This window comes from Amblyomma maculatum, chromosome 9, assembly GCF_055883805.1.
Source record: "Amblyomma maculatum isolate TAMU_Amacu chromosome 9, ASM5588380v1, whole genome shotgun sequence".
NCBI classification, from domain to species: domain Eukaryota; kingdom Metazoa; phylum Arthropoda; class Arachnida; order Ixodida; family Ixodidae; genus Amblyomma; species Amblyomma maculatum.
Genome location: NC_139352.1, coordinates 120,653,397 through 120,673,498, shown reverse-complemented (window position 1 = coordinate 120,673,498; position 20,102 = coordinate 120,653,397). Strand labels below are relative to the sequence as shown.

The following is a 20,102-nucleotide window of genomic DNA, read 5'->3' as shown; positions in this document are numbered from 1 at the left end:
CTCCAGATGCAAATATCATCTGCAAAACTTGTTATGCGTACTACTCATGGAAGGTTTCTTGTTGCATGTATAAGGGCAATATTAAACAGAAGAGAGCTGAGCACAGCTCCTTGAGGTACGCCCCTCTTCACAGCGTGAAAGAGAGTTGGACCATGTGGAGTGCTCATAAAAATTTGCCGCTTTTGTAAGTAGTGTCTAATCCAATTGTAAAGCTTTCCTCCGAGATCAAGGCTGACCAAGGCTGCGAGAATAGCATGATGAAACACAGTCAAAAGGGACCTTGACGTCAAGGAAAACGAGTTGTATCCAGCGTGAAGGTACTCTTCAAGTGATGAAACAAGTGCGATGACATTATCAGTCGCAGACCTATTTTGACGAAGCCCATTCATTTCTTGGGGATACTCATTTTGGCTCTGGAGGAACCAGGTGATGCGATTGAAGATCATTCGCTCCATAAGCTTACCTACACAGCTCAGTAGGGCGATGAGTGGGAAGGAACTTGTTGGCTGTTTAGAAGATTTCAAAACGTACACAATTTTCACCAGCTACGTGGGGACCTCACCAGACATCCAGGAAGAATTGTAATCATCCAGAATTCGAAGATGGGAATTATGAGGTAGCTTTGTGATTGCATCCCATCATGAGCCGCAGACGTCCATTTAATTCCGTGATAGCGGAGGATAGCTTTACAATTGTGAAAGATGGGTCCATCGCTGGCGCTGCTGCCTGGGAGATGCCTGACAGGCCATCTGTGGAGTGTGTGGAAGGCCTCGACCTCGTTGACAGTAGCCTGCAGTATTCTTCTGAGACTTAATGGAATTTCGTTCATGCAGAGACAGTGCTGTGAAAGGATGAAGCTGTCATGAACTATCAGCCAAATTTTGGCTACTGGTTGGCGCACATCCAGCATAGAACAAAAGTCACACCATCTCTGCCGACTAAGCTTATCCAGATATCGTCAAATGTGACGTTGTGCCCGTTGGCACGCATTCAGGTCTTCAAGATTTTTTTGTGCGCAAAACGTTCCTTTCAGCTTGCCTGCGAATAGCGCAGAGCCTTTGAATTGTCACATCATTAGAGGGTAAGTTACTGCTTTTAGCTGTGATTCATGTGCTTTCTCTCAGGCAATAAGCCATTGTCGATATTAGTTCCTCATTTCGGGTTGCGCCAGTAATTCTGCTTGCAATGCCTTTGTATGCATCTTAGCCAGTAGATTTTATAAGAAATTTCTTTGGTGCCCTCTGCGCACAAACAGCTAATATGAGGACTGGGTAATGGTCACTTCCACGTTTCCAGATCGGTGCACCAGCCAAAGCTGCACGTGTTTCAAAGGTCACGTCAATGCTGCTGGCAGTCGTCAGGCCTCAAAGATAGGTTATGCTGCCAACATTTAGTGGTTCAATTGAATGTTTTGCGAGAAGTTCTGCAAGCTTGGCACCTCGGGCACATGTGTGCGAGCTTCCCCAAATTTCATTGTGAGCATTGAAGGCTCCGCAAATAATATGTGGTGTGGGCGTCCTTATAATCAAGTTTTCAAGCCTCTAAACACCGAATGGCCTGCCTGGCTGAAGGTAAACTTCAATAAGAATGTACTCTTGACTCTTGTCTCCCACTTACTGTTACGGCGCACACATATTCGTTACCATTGGGAGGGGGGACTTCAACCAAGGAGGCCGGGACATCTTTGCGAAAGCCTGTCAACGATCTGTTGACGTCATCTGGTCGTTGTGAATGATAAAAGTAGTATCCGCTTAGTCTGAAAGTTTCCTCTACGAGCGATTCAGAGATGACTAGGAAAGGGAAGTGATACGGTGGCACAAGGTGCCAAAAATCATAGAGTTTCGAGTGTAAACCACGAGCATTCCACTAGAAAATGGTGCATGTGTGAAAGATGTGGACAGTCAACTGTGGTGAAGCTCTTGCTGTCGAAGCCATGATTACAGATGTTTGATATTACGCCCATGCAAAGTGTAGGAGACCGACAGCGGTGGTTTCATTGCTAGGACAGCTTCAACTTCTGGGAGTCCTCATGACGAGGGGTTAGAATTTTAATGGCGGCAAACAGCATAGGGGTCAGTAGGCATGTGATTTCTTGCTCAGTGCTTCCACTTTGCTGCCTTTCACTGACCTTGTTGTTAAGTTGCATTACGTTAGGCTGAGAACTAGAGAGGTTTGTCGGGTCTTGTGCGGAGTGTCGTTGCTGCTTCGATAGAGAACAGCCAACACACTTCCCACGCTTCTTTTTAGCTGCAGCTGCGTATGTGTCATCAGATGTTTTTTCACGTTGTGGTTGTTGATTTTGGGATAGATCTAACGTATTCATAAGAACCACGCCAGGGTTAGGTGGTGGATTATGACGCTTGGGCGGTTTCCCTTGTGCTTGCTCCACTGTGCATGCAAGTGTAGCAGCTTTATTTTTAACACACCCTCCGTATGAAGCAGGGTGTGGGCCATCACAGTTTGCACATTTAGGTTGCGCTCTCGAGGTGCACTCTTTGTGCGAATGGGGGCCAGCACACACTTTGCATCACACAGAACCGGTACAATGTTTCGATATGTGGCCGTGCCTCTGGCATTTGTAGCATTATGTCGCTGCTCCGACATACTCAGTTACAGGATAACTACAGAACCCAAGCGTAACTATTTAAGGCAGTGGTGCACCTTTTGAGAGTTCTAAAATAACAGAGTGGCAGTGTACCTCTTTGAACTTGCCACTGTTCTCAGGAATGTAACTTGTTAGCCTCCTTGCTGAGAGGACGCCATGATCACGTAGATACTCCTGCAGATCTTATTTTGAGTAGGTTACAGGTACGTCCTGAATTTTGCCGTAGCTGGCTGTGTAAGAGTACAATACCCAGGCCTCTACAGCCACTACAGCCAGCTTATAGTTATTGCGAGCAAATGGTTGGCAGCAGGCATTGTCGATACTGTAACCATCAAGCTCCCGTCCTTGTTAAGACGGTGGCTGAGAACTTTTTCTTGAGCCGACATAACTGCCAAAGCCACAATGTTACGGCTGGCTTTCCATAGATTGCCTCCTACTTCGGTGGGCCTGAAGAAAACCGGAACACCAGTAGCTCCCTTTTTCTTATAGGACACAACCGTGAAGGATGCCTGGTCCATGTCCTCTGCGTGGTCACCCAAAGGTGCATCGCTGGCTTGTTCTTCGCGTGGTCTCTTGCTTGCACGGCCGTGTCTGCTGCCGCCACTACAGGGACCGCTTGACTACCCAATGGCTCTGCTGCCATCAATGCAGCATGGAGTGCAGCTGGTGCTGGTGTTTCGTGTTGGCGTGAAAGAATATGGTACAGAGCACCTAGAAGGTTGCTTGACGTGCTTCTGCCGGAGGCCAGGGACCCTCAAATCGTTGCACGTCGAGGACACAAACCACAAAAACACTGAATACTCTAAACCTTCGAAAAAAATGCAAAAAATTAGAGACCGGTCTCAGACAGCGGTCAGCTAATCATAGTCTTCTTCCTTCCTTCTTGAACCAAGCAATCATACCTGCATCCATAGCTGCAAGGCTGCAGTGGTCTTAGGTGGGAAGAAAAAAACTGCATGCGAGAGCTTCTGGGCTGTTTGAATTGTCGAGCACCAATACCAAATTCCTGCCTTCGCGCTGCATCCGCTGATCAAACTTGACCAGCCACTCATGGAAAAGTTTATGCGTCATCAATGCTTTCCCATTCTAACGGCAGTGAACCGGGATTCTCGTGGCACCATGAAAACAGAGGAGATTCTTGGATTTCCTTATGACGAAGGCAGGGCACTTGTCACTGCCGTTCATGCTGGCACAAAAAGAAACAGTCATGCGCAATTTGCTTTGCTTGCCGCCTTTACAGGGATCACCTTTGACAGTGCGCATCTTTGATGGTAGCATCTGGAAAAACAGCCCAGTCTCGTCCCCCCTGTATATAAGTACCGGTCTGTGTATGCTTCTCGGATGCAGGGCAGTGTTTTTCTCAAGCCACTTCTTCCTAGCGTCGACATCCGAGTGATCCTGCCTTGCCCACGACTGCCTTGTAGAAGATTCCATGTCTCTCCTTGAACCGTTGAATCCAACCACCATCAGGCTGGAAATCGGTGTTGCGCAGGAGGTATGCGAAGTGCTTCGCCTTCTCTGCTAAACTCGAGCCACTAATTGGCAGATTCGCTGCCGGGGCATTCAAGAACCGCTGGTAGAGAGCCTGTTCTTCGTCTTTGTAGGCTCTGCGTCGTCCACTGCATAGGCAGCACCAGCATCGCTTTCATTCTAAATCTTGAGCACGTTGCGGATGACTGTTGATACTGTCAGTTGTGTCAGGCCATACTTGCGCATCAAGTTGCACACTTTTATCCCATCCTGTGCTCACGTACAATGTTCCACCTAACTTCTAGTGGTATTGCCGCTTGCTTCCTCTTCTGTGCCAGTTGTGTCGTGCTTCCTGAAGGAGGGTCCTCCACTGCTGTGCACAGAAAATCCACGGCCAGCAAGATCATGGCAATGATGATGGCACACTAGGAGAACCACACTAGAAAGACACGTGCACCAACGCTGCTGCACGCCTGCTACAAAACATGTTCAACTGTAAAGCAGGGACCTGGAAAAAGCTAATAGGGGAGGATAGTGCAGCGCACCACAGTCAGCGCACCCTCAGAATGGACTGCTCCATCATGCAGAGTTGCCCACTGATGGGAAGTGCTTTCTCTCAAAACAGCCGTGCCTACCAGTGCCTTACACCTTCTCTCCTCCTCCGCATAAGGAAGCGTCCTCCTCCGCATCTCCACGGTATGCAAGCTTCCCCGGCACACCCTAGCAACGCATTGGCTTGACACGCTCTGTCCCAATGTCTCGATATAATGAACATGCATATTATTGAACATATCAAACTCTTCCGAAATACTTTTGTCCCACACACATGTATTTTTAACTTCCTATAGCGACTGCAGTTTGGCATGAAATGGATATAACGAACTTTGCAATGCCAAGCCATACCTCACTTTAATAGCAGGCGGCAGGCTTCATTGCACTACAGGTGCGTTGTGCGGTGCAGCACACGCTAAGGACTGCCTCGCAGGCGCTGACAGCACCACAGATGCCAGGTCGGCACTTGACAGCCAAGCAAATCATTCGCATCTCACAACTGCTTCAGCAGAGGTGAGATCAAATGCTGCTTTTGCGTTAGCAGTGGTGTGGCCGTCGTAGCGTTCGGTGGAGGCTCCGTCAGCGGTCATGCAGTGCGCTGGAGAGCGTAGTGCTGTGATGGCGGTAAACATGAAAAAAAGAGCAGCACTGACGTTAAAGACCAAGCCCGAGATAGTTCAATGTGTGGAGAACGGTGAAAAGAAGTGCATTCTTGCAGACTTATTTGCATCCCAAGGAGCACTCTGAGTACCATTCTGAAGAACAAAGCTGTCATCAAGGCACAAGAGACCACACGAACAAGTGCGCAGCATCTTCGCCCCCCCCCCCCCCCCCCCCTCCCCCCCTGCGTTCAGCGATCTGGAGAAGGCACTATAAAATGGCTTTTGGATGTCAGAGCTTGAAACATACCAGTGTCGGGACCGATGCTTCAACAAAAAGCGAGACTTTGCCTGTATCATTGGTGCCGAAAACTTCATCGCCAGCTCCAGATGGCTGCAAAGGTTTAAGGCACGCTATGACATCATAGGCCAAACGATATCTGGCGAAAGTGAGACGGTTAACTGCGAGAGCATCAAAAAGTGGTTGGAAGAGGAGTGGCCAAAAATCCTAGAAAAATATCAGCCCGAGGACATCTTTAATGCGGACAAAACGGGCCTATTTTGCAGATGCTACCCAGGCATACCCTTGACGCGCATGGAGAGCTGTGCCTTGGCGGAAAGCAAGGAAAGGCCCAGATCACTGTTTTGCTTGCTGCCAACATGGAAGGCACTGTGAAGCTGCGACCCTTCATCATGGAGATATTTAAAACCTCAAGATGCATGAAAGGGGGCCAGCCGCATTCTCCCCGTAGAGTATGCTTCGAACAACAAATGTTGGATGTTGCGTAAACTTTTCGCGAAGTGGCTGCATGCTTAGGACTGCGAGCTCGTGCACGAGGGTCGCAAAGTGTGCATCCTCACTGACAACTGTACTACAAACAACACAGATGTCGCACTCAACATTGAAGTTCGCTTTCTTTCGCCTAGCTCTACAGCTAAGCTGCAGCCTTTAGATCAGGGCGTCATCAGGGAATTCAAGGCAGTTTACAAGGAGAGACTGACTAATACTCTTCTCATGAAGCTTCGTATGAAGCAGGACTTGAAGATCGACTTGCTGGGAGCAATCCAGGTGCTTAAAGTGGCATGAGACAGCGTGAAAGGCGAAATGAGTGCCGAACTGCTTTTGGCATGCAGGTTTTGTTTCAGCAGAGGCCCGTGCATCAAGTGACAATGGTGACAATCCTGACATAGCAGAAACAAAGCTCCGCGAGCTTGATGAGGCCTGGAACGATTTTTCGCATCTTGTTGGTGACGCCTGTAGAAGACTTTGAAAGTGGCGATGACATCGCGGCGACCACGCCTGCGCTGACGGACGCCAAAATCGCTGTAGAAATTTGAACATCTCGCAGTCGAAGCTCAGGCTGACCCTGCAGACGAGAACATTCATGCTTCACAAGAAGCGCTTGCTGCATTGGATTTACTGCGCCGCCACTGCAGTGCTATTGAGAGCAGTGGGTTTGCCCTTGTTCAGTGTTTGCAAACTGTGGAAAAGGGCGTAATGCGAAATGCGACCAACACAAAAAAGCAGGCCGCGATAACGCAGTACTTTGCGCATAAATAAATGCAGTTGACTAAAGTGCGCACCCTCCGGGTTGCTGTGCCTTCTCTGATTAAATTCTGTTGCTCTTGCAAGTATTTTCTAAGAAAATTTATATTACGAATTATGGATATAGTGAACTATATTCCAATGTTTTAACTGTTCGTTAAAACGAAGTTTCACTGTATTGTTGCTGCATCGGCATTGTCAGCGTCTCCGCATACATGCACACTTTTGTGGTCGCCTCGTCTTCACATCTTTTTTTACTTTCACTGCCCATATTTGATTGTTATAACCAATAATATATGACGCCATTGTGATAAGCAGTTTATTTTACCATAGAACACATGGCAAACCTAAAAGTGCAGCGGCTGCCCACTGTTACATCCGGTACATTGTTGAAACCGGTATTGTTATAAGTGGGCTTGACTGTATTATTGTACATTTTGGTGCAGAGGTTTACCATTTTGATGACATGGTTCCATGATTTGTAACTTGAAAATGCTATGACACGGTGTCGCTAAATTCTCCGACCCAAATCAAATTACACCGTTTTGAATTTCGACGTGCTTAGATACACATTACAGGTTTGTACCGAAATGTTTAAATTATTTTCTCCAACTTAGCCAGCTCTATCATCGGCAGTGCACATGTGCAAAATAAAAATGCGGGCTCCTTATACAGAATGAACAATGTTTTCACATACTCTCAGGTAAACAGCAAATGGTTTTCCAAAGAAACACTTTACTGGGCTGAAAAGCACCAGCAAAGAAACACACACTCGGTGGCGCCAAAAAGAGCAACGAAATGCAGAACGAGTTCATAATAGAACCATGGCACAAATGCTTTCGCAATTTCCGCAAGCACGTAAGGAGACACCCCTGTAAATTTTTTGCCAACTAGTCTACATTACCGGCTGCTGTATGTAATATCTTTTGCCAATTTTATTTACACCGTCTTCACTGTTCCCATTTTTTGTAGCAAAGTGTCTTTTTTATATGCCCCTTCAAGCGTAATATGTTTTTTATTATCTGTGCTGTGTTATGCAATGTATATTGCCTCCCGCTCCCTTCTACAATGCCTTTGGCCTCTGAGCTTATTCAAATGAATAAGTATACACTGCCAATGTTCTGTCTCCCCTGGATGGGCATTTAATATGCACAGTCGCTTTCAAGGCATTGATTTTTACCAGAGTGGAAAAATGTATGCAGCGTTTCAGAAATAATGAAATATGGTGCCATTTGGAGATGGACGAGGACGTGGTTCTGTCTTGGTTGAATACCGTGGGAGCCCTTTGAACATTTTCAGAACTGCTTATCAGACAAAGTTTCCTATACACTTCGAATTTATCACACCGTGCAATGTCCATAGTGCCTAAACATTTCCCAGTAAGACACGTTTTGGGAGTCAAATCAGAGGTCACGAACTTCTTTTTGGTATATGGCGTATATCCACGTCTGTCGTAGTTCTATCATCATCATCATCAGCCCGACTATACCCACTGCAGGACGAAGGCCTCTCCCATATTTGACCCCTGCAAACTTCTTAACCTCATCCGCCCACCTAACTTTCTGCCGCCCCCTGCTACGCTTTCCTTCTTTTGGAATCCAGTTTGTTACCCTAAGCGACCATCGGTTATCTTCTCTTCGCACTACATGTCCTGCCCATGCCCATTTCTTCTTCTTGATTTTCACTAGAATGTCAGTAACTTGAGTTATTTCTCTGACCCATTCTGCACGCTTCCTATCTTTTAATGTTACGCCTACCATTTTTTGTTCCATAGTCCTCTGCGTAGTCCTCAACTTAAGTAGAACCCTCTTGGTTAGCTTCCACGTTTCAGCCCCATAGGTGAGTACAGGTAAGATGCAACTGTTGTATACTTTCCTCTTGAGCGATACTGATAAGCTGCTAGTCATAATCTGGGAGTGCTTGCCAAATGCGCTCCATCCCAATCTTATTCTTATTTCCGTTTAATGGTCCGGATCTGTGGTTACTACCTGTCCTAAGTAGACATATTCGCCTACTACTTCCAGTGTTTTGCTACCTAACGTAAACTGCAGTGCCTTCCCGAGGCTGTTGAACATTACCTTAGACTTCTGCATATTGATTTTCAAGCCTACCTTTCTACTTTTCCTGTCTAGGTCACCAATCATTCTTTGTAGTTCATCTCCTGAGTTACTTAGCAAGGCAATGTCATCAGCAAATTGCAGATTGCTAAGATATTCTCGATCTACCCTTATCCCTAACTGCTCCCATTCCAAGTCTCTGAATACTTCCTCTAAGCAAGCTGTGAATAGTACTGGGGAGATCGTGTCTCCTTGCCTATCACCTTTCTTTATGGGAATTTTGTTACTTTCTTTATGCAGAACTATGGTTGCTGTGCAGCCACTATATATATCTTCCAGCACTTTCACGTACAGCTCGTCTACCCCCTGATTTTGCAATGCCTGCATCACCGCCGAGGTTTCTACTGAGTCAAATGCTTTTTCGTAATCAATGAATGTCATGTATGAGGGCTGGTTACATTCCGAGCATTTTTGCATCACCTGTTTGATGGTATGGATATGATCGATAGTAGAGTACCGTTTCCGAAAACCTGCTTGATCCTTTGCTTGATTGCAGTCTAAGATTGTCCTAATTCTATTAGCGTTTACCTTGGTAAACACCTTATACGTAACAGGCAGTAAGCTGATTGGTCTGTAATTTTTAAGGTCCTCAATGTCCCCTTTCTTATGAATGAGGATAATGTTTGTGTTGTTCCATGGTTCCGGTACCTTCGATGACACCAGGCACTGCGTATGCAGGGTGGCCAGTTTTTCTAGCATAAGTTTTTCTACTTCAATACCATACATGAAACAAAGAAGCAACACCTTTTCGTCATTGCTCCCAAAGCCTGCGCCACCCCATCACGCAGCAAGCTGGCAACATATTAGCGAAACGCAATGGCTTAATGAAAACAAGCACATTAGCACACTTCGACACAGCGCCACTAAAACCACCGCGAAGCGAAACTTACAAAGCAACACATCACTTTTCATGTAGACCCGCTCCACCATAGGATACCCCTCAATCTATGCCGCTGCACTCTGGGCCAAGCTCTCCTGTAGAGTGACTGAAAAGTTTCATGACCATAAAACGGTATTGAAGGGCTATGGTGTCCACCATTCAGACTTAGCCATTCCGGGCTCTCCCATCCCTCACGGTGCGGTTCAGATGGCCGCAGGACACGAGTGACAGATACTGCACTTTTCCTTTCCTGTGAACCAATTAAAAAGACCTATAAAGGTTGCCTGCATCGAATCCGCTTCAGGTGCTTCAACCATGCTACAAAGGCTCTCATCTCACCGCACTTTAGTGGTCTAAGTGCCCCCTCCAATTTTTTTACTCAAATCTAGGCTGACCACTGTTCTATGCAGACATCTAAAAGTTCACGGCCAAAAATGTAAGCTGTCCAAGAAAAACAATATAGAATGACAGCAGGCAAAAAATATTTATTAATTTGCCTGCTTCATCCATCGAGCACATTCGGAATGAGCATGCAACCAAGCCCTCTCAGGCGTTACTTTGCGTGCTTTATGTCATGCTTTATGGTACGACGACAGCCGACCAAAGAGTTTGGCAGCTCGTGTTTTTAAAAGAAGCTATTGGCCTAGATTCAAATAAATACAAAACAATCGCCCTATCACAAGCTGTGTGTCCACCCCATGTCTCACCAAGTTTTAACACAGCAGGGTGTCATTATCCAGTCCAGTTTTAATAAATAGCTGTTACCGCAAGAGTGCACTGGCTGTCTGTTTGATGCATTTCAGTGCGTTCTACTCGGGCACAATTTTGATAAAATATCATTGACAAATGCACAATCAGGCAAAGGGACGTGCACATTGAAAGGCAATCTCTTAAGAAAATAGGTCATGCTATTTTGGCTCTTTCAGCGACATGATACAGAAAAAAAATATCAGATTCAGAAATGGTCAGGAAACTATCAAAGAAACTTGGGAAGTGCAGGTCAGATCCACTCCCAAGTGCTCGATGCATCAAAGCACGGTGCCGTCCATCATGCATTGGTAGTATGTAAGCTATATTTTAAAGCCAGATTGAGCTTTTTCACTGGCCCTTTTTGTAATTTGATGTTTTTCTCAACTTTTTATTTTGGGCCAAGTAAGGCTTTTGTGCACATTTCATACACTTATTTTCACCACATCGCAACCAAACCTGCCATGCATAATCTTCAATATGGGTATAATGCAGCTACTTAGGTATTAATGCAATCAACAATATTTTTAAGACACATGATATATTGTTATATTAATGCACCGAACCACTGAAAACAATGCAGCAGATATAAAGTCTTCGAAATGGTACATGCTAAGAGAATGACTAATTTATTCAACTGCCCACAGCTGGAGACGAGAAAAACCTTTCTGCAGTGCTGCTCATTGCCAAGTCCAGCAGTTGCACATAGTTTTTTCCGTATGCACAGCATGTAGGACAAGAAAGTTATGTGCCTTAAAGAAAAAAGAAAATTTTGGAAAGAGAAGAGTGCAACAGTTTTTATTTTTCATTCACGTAGCTCAAATGCCTATCAAGAAGATCTAAAAAAAAAAAAAATTTTTATGCTCATGACTTTCATACTTTTAATATAATACCGCCTCTTGAAGTCTAACATAAAAATGTTGATTAGTTAATTTAGTTACTTATTTGTCAGATAATTAGGCTATAAAACTTCATATCTGCCTTGCTGTACAGTCCATCAGCATAGAACACACGAGTAATTTCTTATAGCTTTCAAAATATAAACTTGTAAACAGCTAAAAAAGGATTGCCTGATACATGACCACAAGAAATGAAATGCCAGGCAGCCACTTGATCTGTATCAGCCATGGTCAGTTTGGCCCCAGCCAGTGCATTCAAAGCGGCAGTGCAAAAGAATGAAGTCAATCTTTACCTTCACCCACAATCCTGGCCCCGGGGAGGTTGGCGATGGTCATGCTTCCTTCTAAGGGTGAACCCAGCAGGCGAGGTCAACAGCCCAGTGGCTCCCCACAAATCCAGGCATATTTACAAATGCCTCAATGACTGCATCCCGAAGAAGTGGACCTGCGCAAGCATAGCGTGGATCAATGCAGGCTGCAGCGAAGGCACATCAGTGTGGAACAACACCTCAATGAAATCTCTGGCCCCAGCTGTACTTTACGCTAGCCAGCTACATGGAAGTAACAACCCACAGGTGCTACCAGATGACCAGGTTATAACTCTCCTGGGACTACTAGTGCAACAAACAACCATACTGCTTCCTGCTGCTGTCATTGTGCTAAGCAAGCGAGATCTGACATCAAATGTGTCAGCAGTGCTTGCTGGTCAAAGTGTGAGATAACAAGCCACACTCACCACATCGGGGCAGGCAGAGTGACATTTGATTCAGCAGGGGCTCAAAGACATCCCCCAGCTTCTCGCACTGCTTCCAAAGGGCTCCTGCAAAGCAGCGCACCATGGTGCATATGAAGCGTAAAAAGCAATGGTAAATACTAGCTCCTGTCCAGGATGCCGCACACTGGGCCCTGGAATTCCGGTTCATGACATACATAACAGCAAGACAGAAACAACATGTAATACCCAAGAGCAACAAATACAATGCAGCATCCACTCGCTCTCATCTTCCAGCAGGCAAAGTGACAGCGGTAGTAAAGCCACCATCCTAGGAAAAAAAAACTGACAGCAACAAATTCCATCCTTGCATTGTATGTGGTGTGCCATCAGGGGAATCAGAAATATGCCAAATGAAAAGCTTCACCGCTCAGCTTGCTAATGAATGTGCGTAGAAAAAAAAAAATGCAATGAATTCCTTACAATACCCATACCTTTCTACGTGAAGACATTCAAATTAGTAAAACATAGTGGGGAGCAGGGGGCAGAGGGTTGCGCCATTTGTTTTTTGTTTCAAGTGTAGAAGTTATGTATTTTTGCACCCAGTGGCATCGTTAGGGTCACCCGCAACCGGTGCAGAGGCACGGCGCAGCACCCCCTTCCCCCACCATCCCCGTCCCTGTGCTTTAAGCACCGAATCACATCTTCCTTTCTACATCCTCTGTTCTCATGGTTTATTTTGAGGTCAAGATCGCTCAGCACCCAACCACACAGTGCGAGTGAAGCGATTTTTTTTTAACACGACGCAGTGATCATACTCCATGACTTATAATTACCAAGAGGAGGGTAAGTACCATGAGCACGGTGGTTGTAAGTGAGGTCACATAATGGGAGTTCACAGAGAAAAACTCTTTCAGCTCACTCTGTAACCGAACTAATTCCTCAACACTTTCAATGCCACGTGTTTAAGTTAGGTACCAAGCAAAGCCTTTCATCATGTGCCATATGCATAGGTGAAAGCCTTTTAGTTTGCATTCTTCACATTTAACTTTTCTCCTCTCCTTTCCTCAAAAAGATGCAGGTTGACTACTGCATCCATAATGCAAAGTTGCCAATGCACAAAAGAAAATTAAGCACGAAGCGGCCTTTTGGAGCTGGGAGATGGCAGGCGTCTCCAGGCTTATTTTATTTTTAACACTTTCAGTTGCATTTTTCACTTTAACAATGACTTTGCCTTTTTCAGAGAAAAAAAAAAAAGAGGTAAGAACCGCATAATGCATTACGTCAGATGAGTACATCCACTCTCAATTCCCCTTTTAAAGTACCTGGCCTTGATAAAGGTGCCCTCCTTCTCAATATTCCTTTTTCTAGTCAGCGCGTAGTGATCAGACTTGCCCTTCTACTCAGAAACAGGCATTCCGTGTCTTTCAGCATTCTGAAAGTGTGAGGCGGATATGTGACTGGGCCGAGAAGCGAGAAAGGCACAGTAGATAAATGAACAAGACAAAAGACTGTTGGAGAGACACTGCCAGCGGTCCTCGCTTGGGAAAGGAGGGCGAACTGCACATACACAAAAAGAGGCAATGCGGAGGCGCGGCCATGGCAGGGTGTCGTCTAATGCTCTCGCGCAGGGTTTTCCAATGGGCACAGAGTTAATGCTGGTGTTTCCAGGGTACACGCACATACACTAAAGCATGTGTTTTCAAGCACCTCAAAATGGAATAATTCCTTCTACGAGATCACACTTGCCATTCAGTGTCTCAGTGGCACCAATGCACGCCTCTTGCATCTTTACACAATAATTAGTTTCAGCACTCGCTCCTTCCTCCTTCTCAATGCCTAGCTGCACCCCCCTGAGCGTTGCACCTGGTGCAGACTGCACCCCCCTCACGATGCCACTGTCTGCACCAAGCTTGCCCATGCTTTCACAACTGTAAGTACTAGGCTTGTCTGACTATCTGTGGCTTGCTCATATCCCAGACATACATAATTGCCAAGCTTCCTAAATTAAGTTGCCATTCTTGCCATCATGCAAAATGTTTACATAACACATATCATCATCATCACCATCAGCCTGACTATAGACCTCCTTCACTCCGGCTACGTCACGAAAATGCGGTGGCGCTGTCGTCGTTAGTGACTTTCGCGTGGTAGGCAAAAACATGCTTCAGTCGCTTTGCCTACCGTGATTGTGCGATGGCTTGCTGCTGCCGGGGAATGCAGAGCACCATGCCGACTAATCGCGTCGCTATGACATGTGTTGAAAGACACACAAGAGGAAGTTTAGTAAGCTTGCATAGGTTTCTTGCCGACAATGGTCGCCGTAAACAGTGGTGGGCCGCCGCGGTGAAGCGCCAAGGCTGGATACCGACGCCTGCTCATCGAATATGTGGCAAATACTTCGTCACGACTAAGCTGAAACTTATTCACCTTTACGCCAGAGCGGTCTACCGGATCAAAGGTCGCGAATATCTCGAGTTTGGCCTTTTTACGACGCGTGATGGGATCTTGGTACTGTTTTAGTGTTGGTGCGGGCGCGCAGGTAACATATGTACCGGCGCGTTTCTTTGTTGGAGCATGCGTAGATGTTTTACCTTTGTAAACTGTTCCTCAAGCCCGTTTTTTCGCTGTGTATGTAAGCGCAGTGAGCTGCTACGCAAGTGATCTGTGTAGCACTCCTCGATCCGTGATGTACCATATTGCATGGCTAAACTTCGCCGCGTTCACGCCAAATTATTTTAATCTACTTCCTGATGAAGATTGCCACTTCACGTTGACAGCTATTGATTTGGATTGGAGCTGCATTTTGTATTTATGCCGAGCGCTTTTATTTGTATTCACAGCGGCTGATTGTGAATGCGAGTTGTGGGGTTTATCCTACATTGAAACGCGGTCACAGTGGCCGAGACCGAACTGGGCCGCCCTAACTACGGAATCACGGGTGAAGGTAAAAACGGCCCCAGAAAAGAGTTCCTCAGAAGATACAGTCCCGAAAAAAAGGTCCCTGAAATATATAGCCCCGGAATAATCGTCCAGAAAGGTCCTATCAGGAAGCGGCCCCTAGGAAAAAATGTCACCGAAGAAATTGGCTGAAAATCTGCCCGGAATTCACTCCGCGAAAAATTGAACATCTTATTGGACGCCTTTTTTTTTTTTTTAGAATAGATGCAACTATTGTTTGGGCAGTATGCCCTCTGGGTGCTTTACAGGTTTACAGGAACTGGAGAAGGCTTGGCGAGAAAGCATTGCAAAAAGAAAAAAAAAGAAAAAAAAAAAACGAAAAAAAAAAAACCAACCCCACCACTATAACATCCAGCGAGTATTATACAGTGCATAGTTCCCAGTTTCCAAACTGGGAAATATCGCTCTTTAATATAGGCCTAATCACCCGGCTAATATTACACATTCGAGAGACGTGTTTGCCCTCGACAGCACACATTTCGGCGCCATAACGTTTTTTTTTTTCTTTGCGAACACACGGCATATCAGTGCCATGTTTTGCAAATTTCAAGCGGACGGGTAGAAAAAAGCACTGTAGCATACATTATGACGGCTAGACACAAGGAAACTCAGTCTACGTTTTTAGTAAACAGAACTACAGAACGTAAAAAAAAAAAAATAAAACGGCGGGGTTCAAAATATACATAATGTTCGCTAAAACAATAAACACAATATAAAAACAGTGAAAGTTGATTACAATGAGCGTAATTCATCGCTGATAAGCCAAGCACCAGGCAAGGGGAAAGCTCGACTTTGCAGTACGCTTCATTGCATCTGTTTGGAGAGGTTTTATCCGGGGCCATTTGTTCCTGGGACGTTTTTACCGGAACTCACGGAACCACAGTGGCCGCTGCAGCTCGTAATTGTAATGCAAGCTAACAGCGCGACTACCCGTAATAAAATTGCTACCTTTATCGACGACAGCCGCCCACGAACAAAGCAAATATAACAGATGCGCAGCGTTCTGATCTCAACCAATAACGCAATGATACGCAAACCGTGCGGTGTCAAGGCTACCGTTGCCATGCTGACCTAAATCATCTTAACCATACAGCCGCTCGACGCTAGCGAGGTGCTTCGTGCTTACCAAGAACGCTCATTTGCCGCTCGGTGTGAAGAATCCTCCGATTATGCTATGATGCTTCGAGCGGACTATTCGTACGCGGTACGAGCGCTATTTATGAGCGAGAAAAATCGCCGTCAGCTTACTCGACTCAAAGTAGTTGTAAGCATCCGAAGCTTTGTAATTCTCGATGCGTTCCATGCATAATTTTCTGGGAGAAAACAGAAAATAGATGCCAACGTCGCTCATTTTCCTCGGCTGGCAGCAACGCTTCTCTTGTGCGCCTTGAACCCAATCCCCATCGGTACGGCGTGCGGGTCCGTACGCTGCACGCCGTGTACGTAGAGTTTTTCAGTGTATCGCTTCTGTTCTCATCGCTGAGGCTCACGAAATACTAGCACATGGTCACTTCGTCTGCCTAGAAGGCACCTGCAAATCACAATAACACTGCCTTGACAAGCTCGGCCACAGTGCCCCGGCTAGCCACTGTACACCCGTACACCGGCCGCGGTCGTGCTTTTTGCCTACCGTGGGATCGCTGACGAGAGCAGCGCCACCTCGATCGCCTTGTTTGTTTACAAACATGAAGGAGGTCTATACCCACTGCAGGGCGAGGGCCTCTCCCATACTTCTCCACTTAACCCGGTTCTGTGCTAGCTGCATCCACTTGACCCTTGCGAACTTCTTAACCTCATCCACCCACCTAACTTTCTGCCGCCCCCTGCTACGCTTTCCTTCCCTTGGAATCCAGTTTGTTACCCTAAGTGACCCTAAGCGACCCTCGGTTATCCTCTCTTCGAACTGCATGTCCTGCCCATGTCCATTTCTTCTTCCTAATTTCCGCTAGAATGTCGGTACCGTGAGTTATTGCTCTGACCCACACACTGCACGGTTCCTATCTCTTAATGTTACCCCTACCATTTTTCGTTCCACAGCCCTCTGGGTTGTCCTCAACTTAAGTAGAACTCTTTTGGTCAGCCTCCACGTTTCAGCCATAACACATATATGTGGTACAAAACAAGAACTTGTATCCTTCCTTCAACAGGGCCAAGGGCTGAAATTGTGAAGCGTGTACGTAGTTTCAAAAACACTTCACAAGGCTTCAATCACATCATCATACTGTGAAGCTGCTAAGCAGTGATGAAATATGAGTCACACTGTGTCAAACACAACAGCTTCTCACACAAAAAAAGAAAATGAGGCCAGTATAAAAAGGCCAAACCCACAATCAAAGGCATAACAGAGGTGGTAGGCATAGAGGAACACTAATAACACAACAAGCCTGCAAAGGCAGCTACCGAGTTTTGAATGTGGATTCATGGCCTCACAGTTACACGACGAAAGTCATTCCAGATCTACGGCTCCTTATGCTTCCACAGATGGTTCTCATTGTCCTCTAGTGGTGGCGAAATGTACCTTAGGAAGGTGTGGTGTTAATGCAACCAAAATTGTTCTTGCAAACAGAAATCATTTTGCATCAAATTTGAGGCAAGATTCGTAAAACCGTACGACAGCTTCAAATTCGTACATTTTACAAAACATGCAGAAGAATTGGCAGGTTTGAATATACTGCACCCTTTATATCCAAAACCTACAGCATCAGGTATGAATTGTACAGGTTACTAAAGTGACACACGTGCGTGAGGTGAACCTGCACGAGAAGTAAATTTGTAAAAAACCCAGCCGGCAGCATGCCTATTTAAAGCAGGCTACGTTTCTAGTGATGCGATGGGGTAATGTATGACACTGAAAATCCTTTTTGCTGCTTGCATACTGTGCTCTGCCATTGTACAGCGCCTCACGGGGCACTTATTTTTGCAATAAAACTCACAGCAGGGGGCTCTAATGGACAAGAAATAAAAGCCTCTCATGAAAAAATATGTTGCCTGAAATCAAGATGCTGAGGGAATTCGCAACATTTGCTTGGCTTGGTGCAGACAGAGTGTTGTGTTAGTGACCACTATTATATCCAGAAAACAGGTTTGAAAAGTTGGTGACATGTCAGTTCTACTGTATACCGCAGAAAAGATTTTTCTTTCAATGTTCCCGAGATGAAGGTGTGATGCATTCCTTTTTATTGTTGCACGGTGTGCAATGGTCTGAGTGTACATAAGCTCTTTGTGTTATGCTAAATAAATCAGGTTCGCCTATCCTATCCAAAGTGACTCAGGCTATAAGGGAAGCCATGGTCGAAGGCTCGGGAAATTTTGACCACCTGGTGATTCCTTAACGTGCACTGACACACAGTACATGGGTGTCTTGCCCCCAGCCTCTGAAAAGTGGCTGCTGCAGCCAGGATTTGACTCTGTGTCCTTGTGCTCAGAAGAAAGGCATCACAACCACTGAGCCACTGCCTCTCAACCAATGTAGTAATTACTTTAGCTAGAAGAAGTGGTCAACTCACCTAGCAGCCTGACAAGGCAAGTAGTATGTGGCTCTACAAGCGGCAGCTGCTCCAGCTGGGACAACAGTGACTGCAGATGTGGGAGGAGCCGTTTCCTCAGCACCAATGGCCGCATAGTTGTAGCCGATCGCCAGCACAGCTCCTCCAGAGCCATGCGATGATACATGCACGAGTCTGGCTCCAAAGAGAAGAATCACATGAGTGGAACAAACCACATCTCTACTATAAACGACCACAGCACTGCATGCACGCAAACGAATAAACCATAAAAACACTTCACTAACAGTCACAGATATGAGCACGCCCCTCCAGCACTGTCAAAAAATATCCTTACCACAAAGGAAACAGTCGGTTTGCTGACAAATTCCCTAGGCGATATGGAAAACCCTAACTACTTCTCATGCTGCCTGACCTCTATGGGTGTACCGTACATACGAGTGACAGAACATTGCAGTCCAATTTTGCTTTTTGATCAATTCATGCCCTTGACAATGTTTCGCCAAATATGATATTTATTCATTCATTTATTTATTTGAAAATACTGCAGGCCATTGCTTGGCCCAAGCAGGAGTGAGTTCACATTGTTACATAATGAAAAGAACAAAATTATACAATATTAGCAGCACACAAATACAAACTATATATAGAATAATAGCAAGTAAATAGACATCGTAATGTATCAGAAACATAATGTAAGGATAAAACAGATGCCAGTAACAAATTCTAATCTGCCACTGTTCTAGAGAAAAAACTGAATTTAAAACTGTTAGTTTTGGCAAAAATGGGAGTAAGTGAATGCTCATTAACACTGCGAGTCCTTCTCACTAGTGGGCGCTTAATGCACTCTGGAAGCATGAGTTTATTTTTTCCTGTTAAGTTATTAAGGAGGAATGTCAATTGCTTGCTTAGGCAACACCGACCTGATAAACCTAACAGGCTCTGCAGGAAACGGGGATGCCATAAGCTATACACCTTTATTGAGCTTGCCCTGTCTCTTTCTTTATCTGGTGTTTTGTGCTGTTTATATTACAAACTAGCCCGACTCAATGTTCTGCTAAATCCATGCACTGCCGTAATATGTGTACTGCCCAGCAGAGCACTGCAACACTCACAGCTTTCATTAGATCACTAGGCTCAAACCATGCTTAAACCCATCTTACTCCATGGCCCAGAAAATTCAGCATCGGCTAACATAACGAGCATGCCTCTGACAGGTAAACATACCGTTGCACTGCTGTATGGGCTCCTGGAGGGCTTTGGGCACACAGCTGCAGCAACATTCGTGCTCAGTGAGGGCTGCATTACTTAACACTATGCCCTCCCCAGAGCTATATTACTCGAGGAATTGAGCCAAAATGTGTGCCTTGAGCAGATCAGACATGGCTCCTGATCATCGCCAATGCCAGTCAAAGTCTCGTCTATTAACCACCAGTCAGCCCAGAGCCCAGCACCAGCTAAGGCTACAGAAATCTCATCTGACCCCTGGCTTATATGCCTCCCACTAGACT

At 45.7% G+C, this 20,102-nt stretch overlaps 1 protein-coding gene and 1 long non-coding RNA gene across 2 annotated transcripts in view; both read right to left on the bottom strand.

The window, feature by feature from the left end:
- The window catches only part of LOC146180250 (uncharacterized), a 437,831-nt gene that overhangs the window by 95,485 nt on the left and 322,244 nt on the right, over nucleotides 1-20,102 (bottom strand). The gene's annotated exons all lie outside the window — the stretch shown is intronic.
- LOC146180254 (uncharacterized) overlaps nucleotides 1-20,102 on the bottom strand; it is a 191,871-nt gene that overhangs the window by 5,687 nt on the left and 166,082 nt on the right. The window contains exons 15-17 of the mRNA XM_084579467.1: nucleotides 18,595-18,768; nucleotides 12,152-12,235; nucleotides 11,709-11,860 (exon numbers count right to left, since the gene is read on the bottom strand). Coding sequence (XP_084435593.1) covers nucleotides 11,760-11,860; nucleotides 12,152-12,235; nucleotides 18,595-18,768 — 359 coding nt within the window. The 3' untranslated portion in view covers nucleotides 11,709-11,759. The remainder of the gene's footprint in view (nucleotides 1-11,708; nucleotides 11,861-12,151; nucleotides 12,236-18,594; nucleotides 18,769-20,102) is intronic.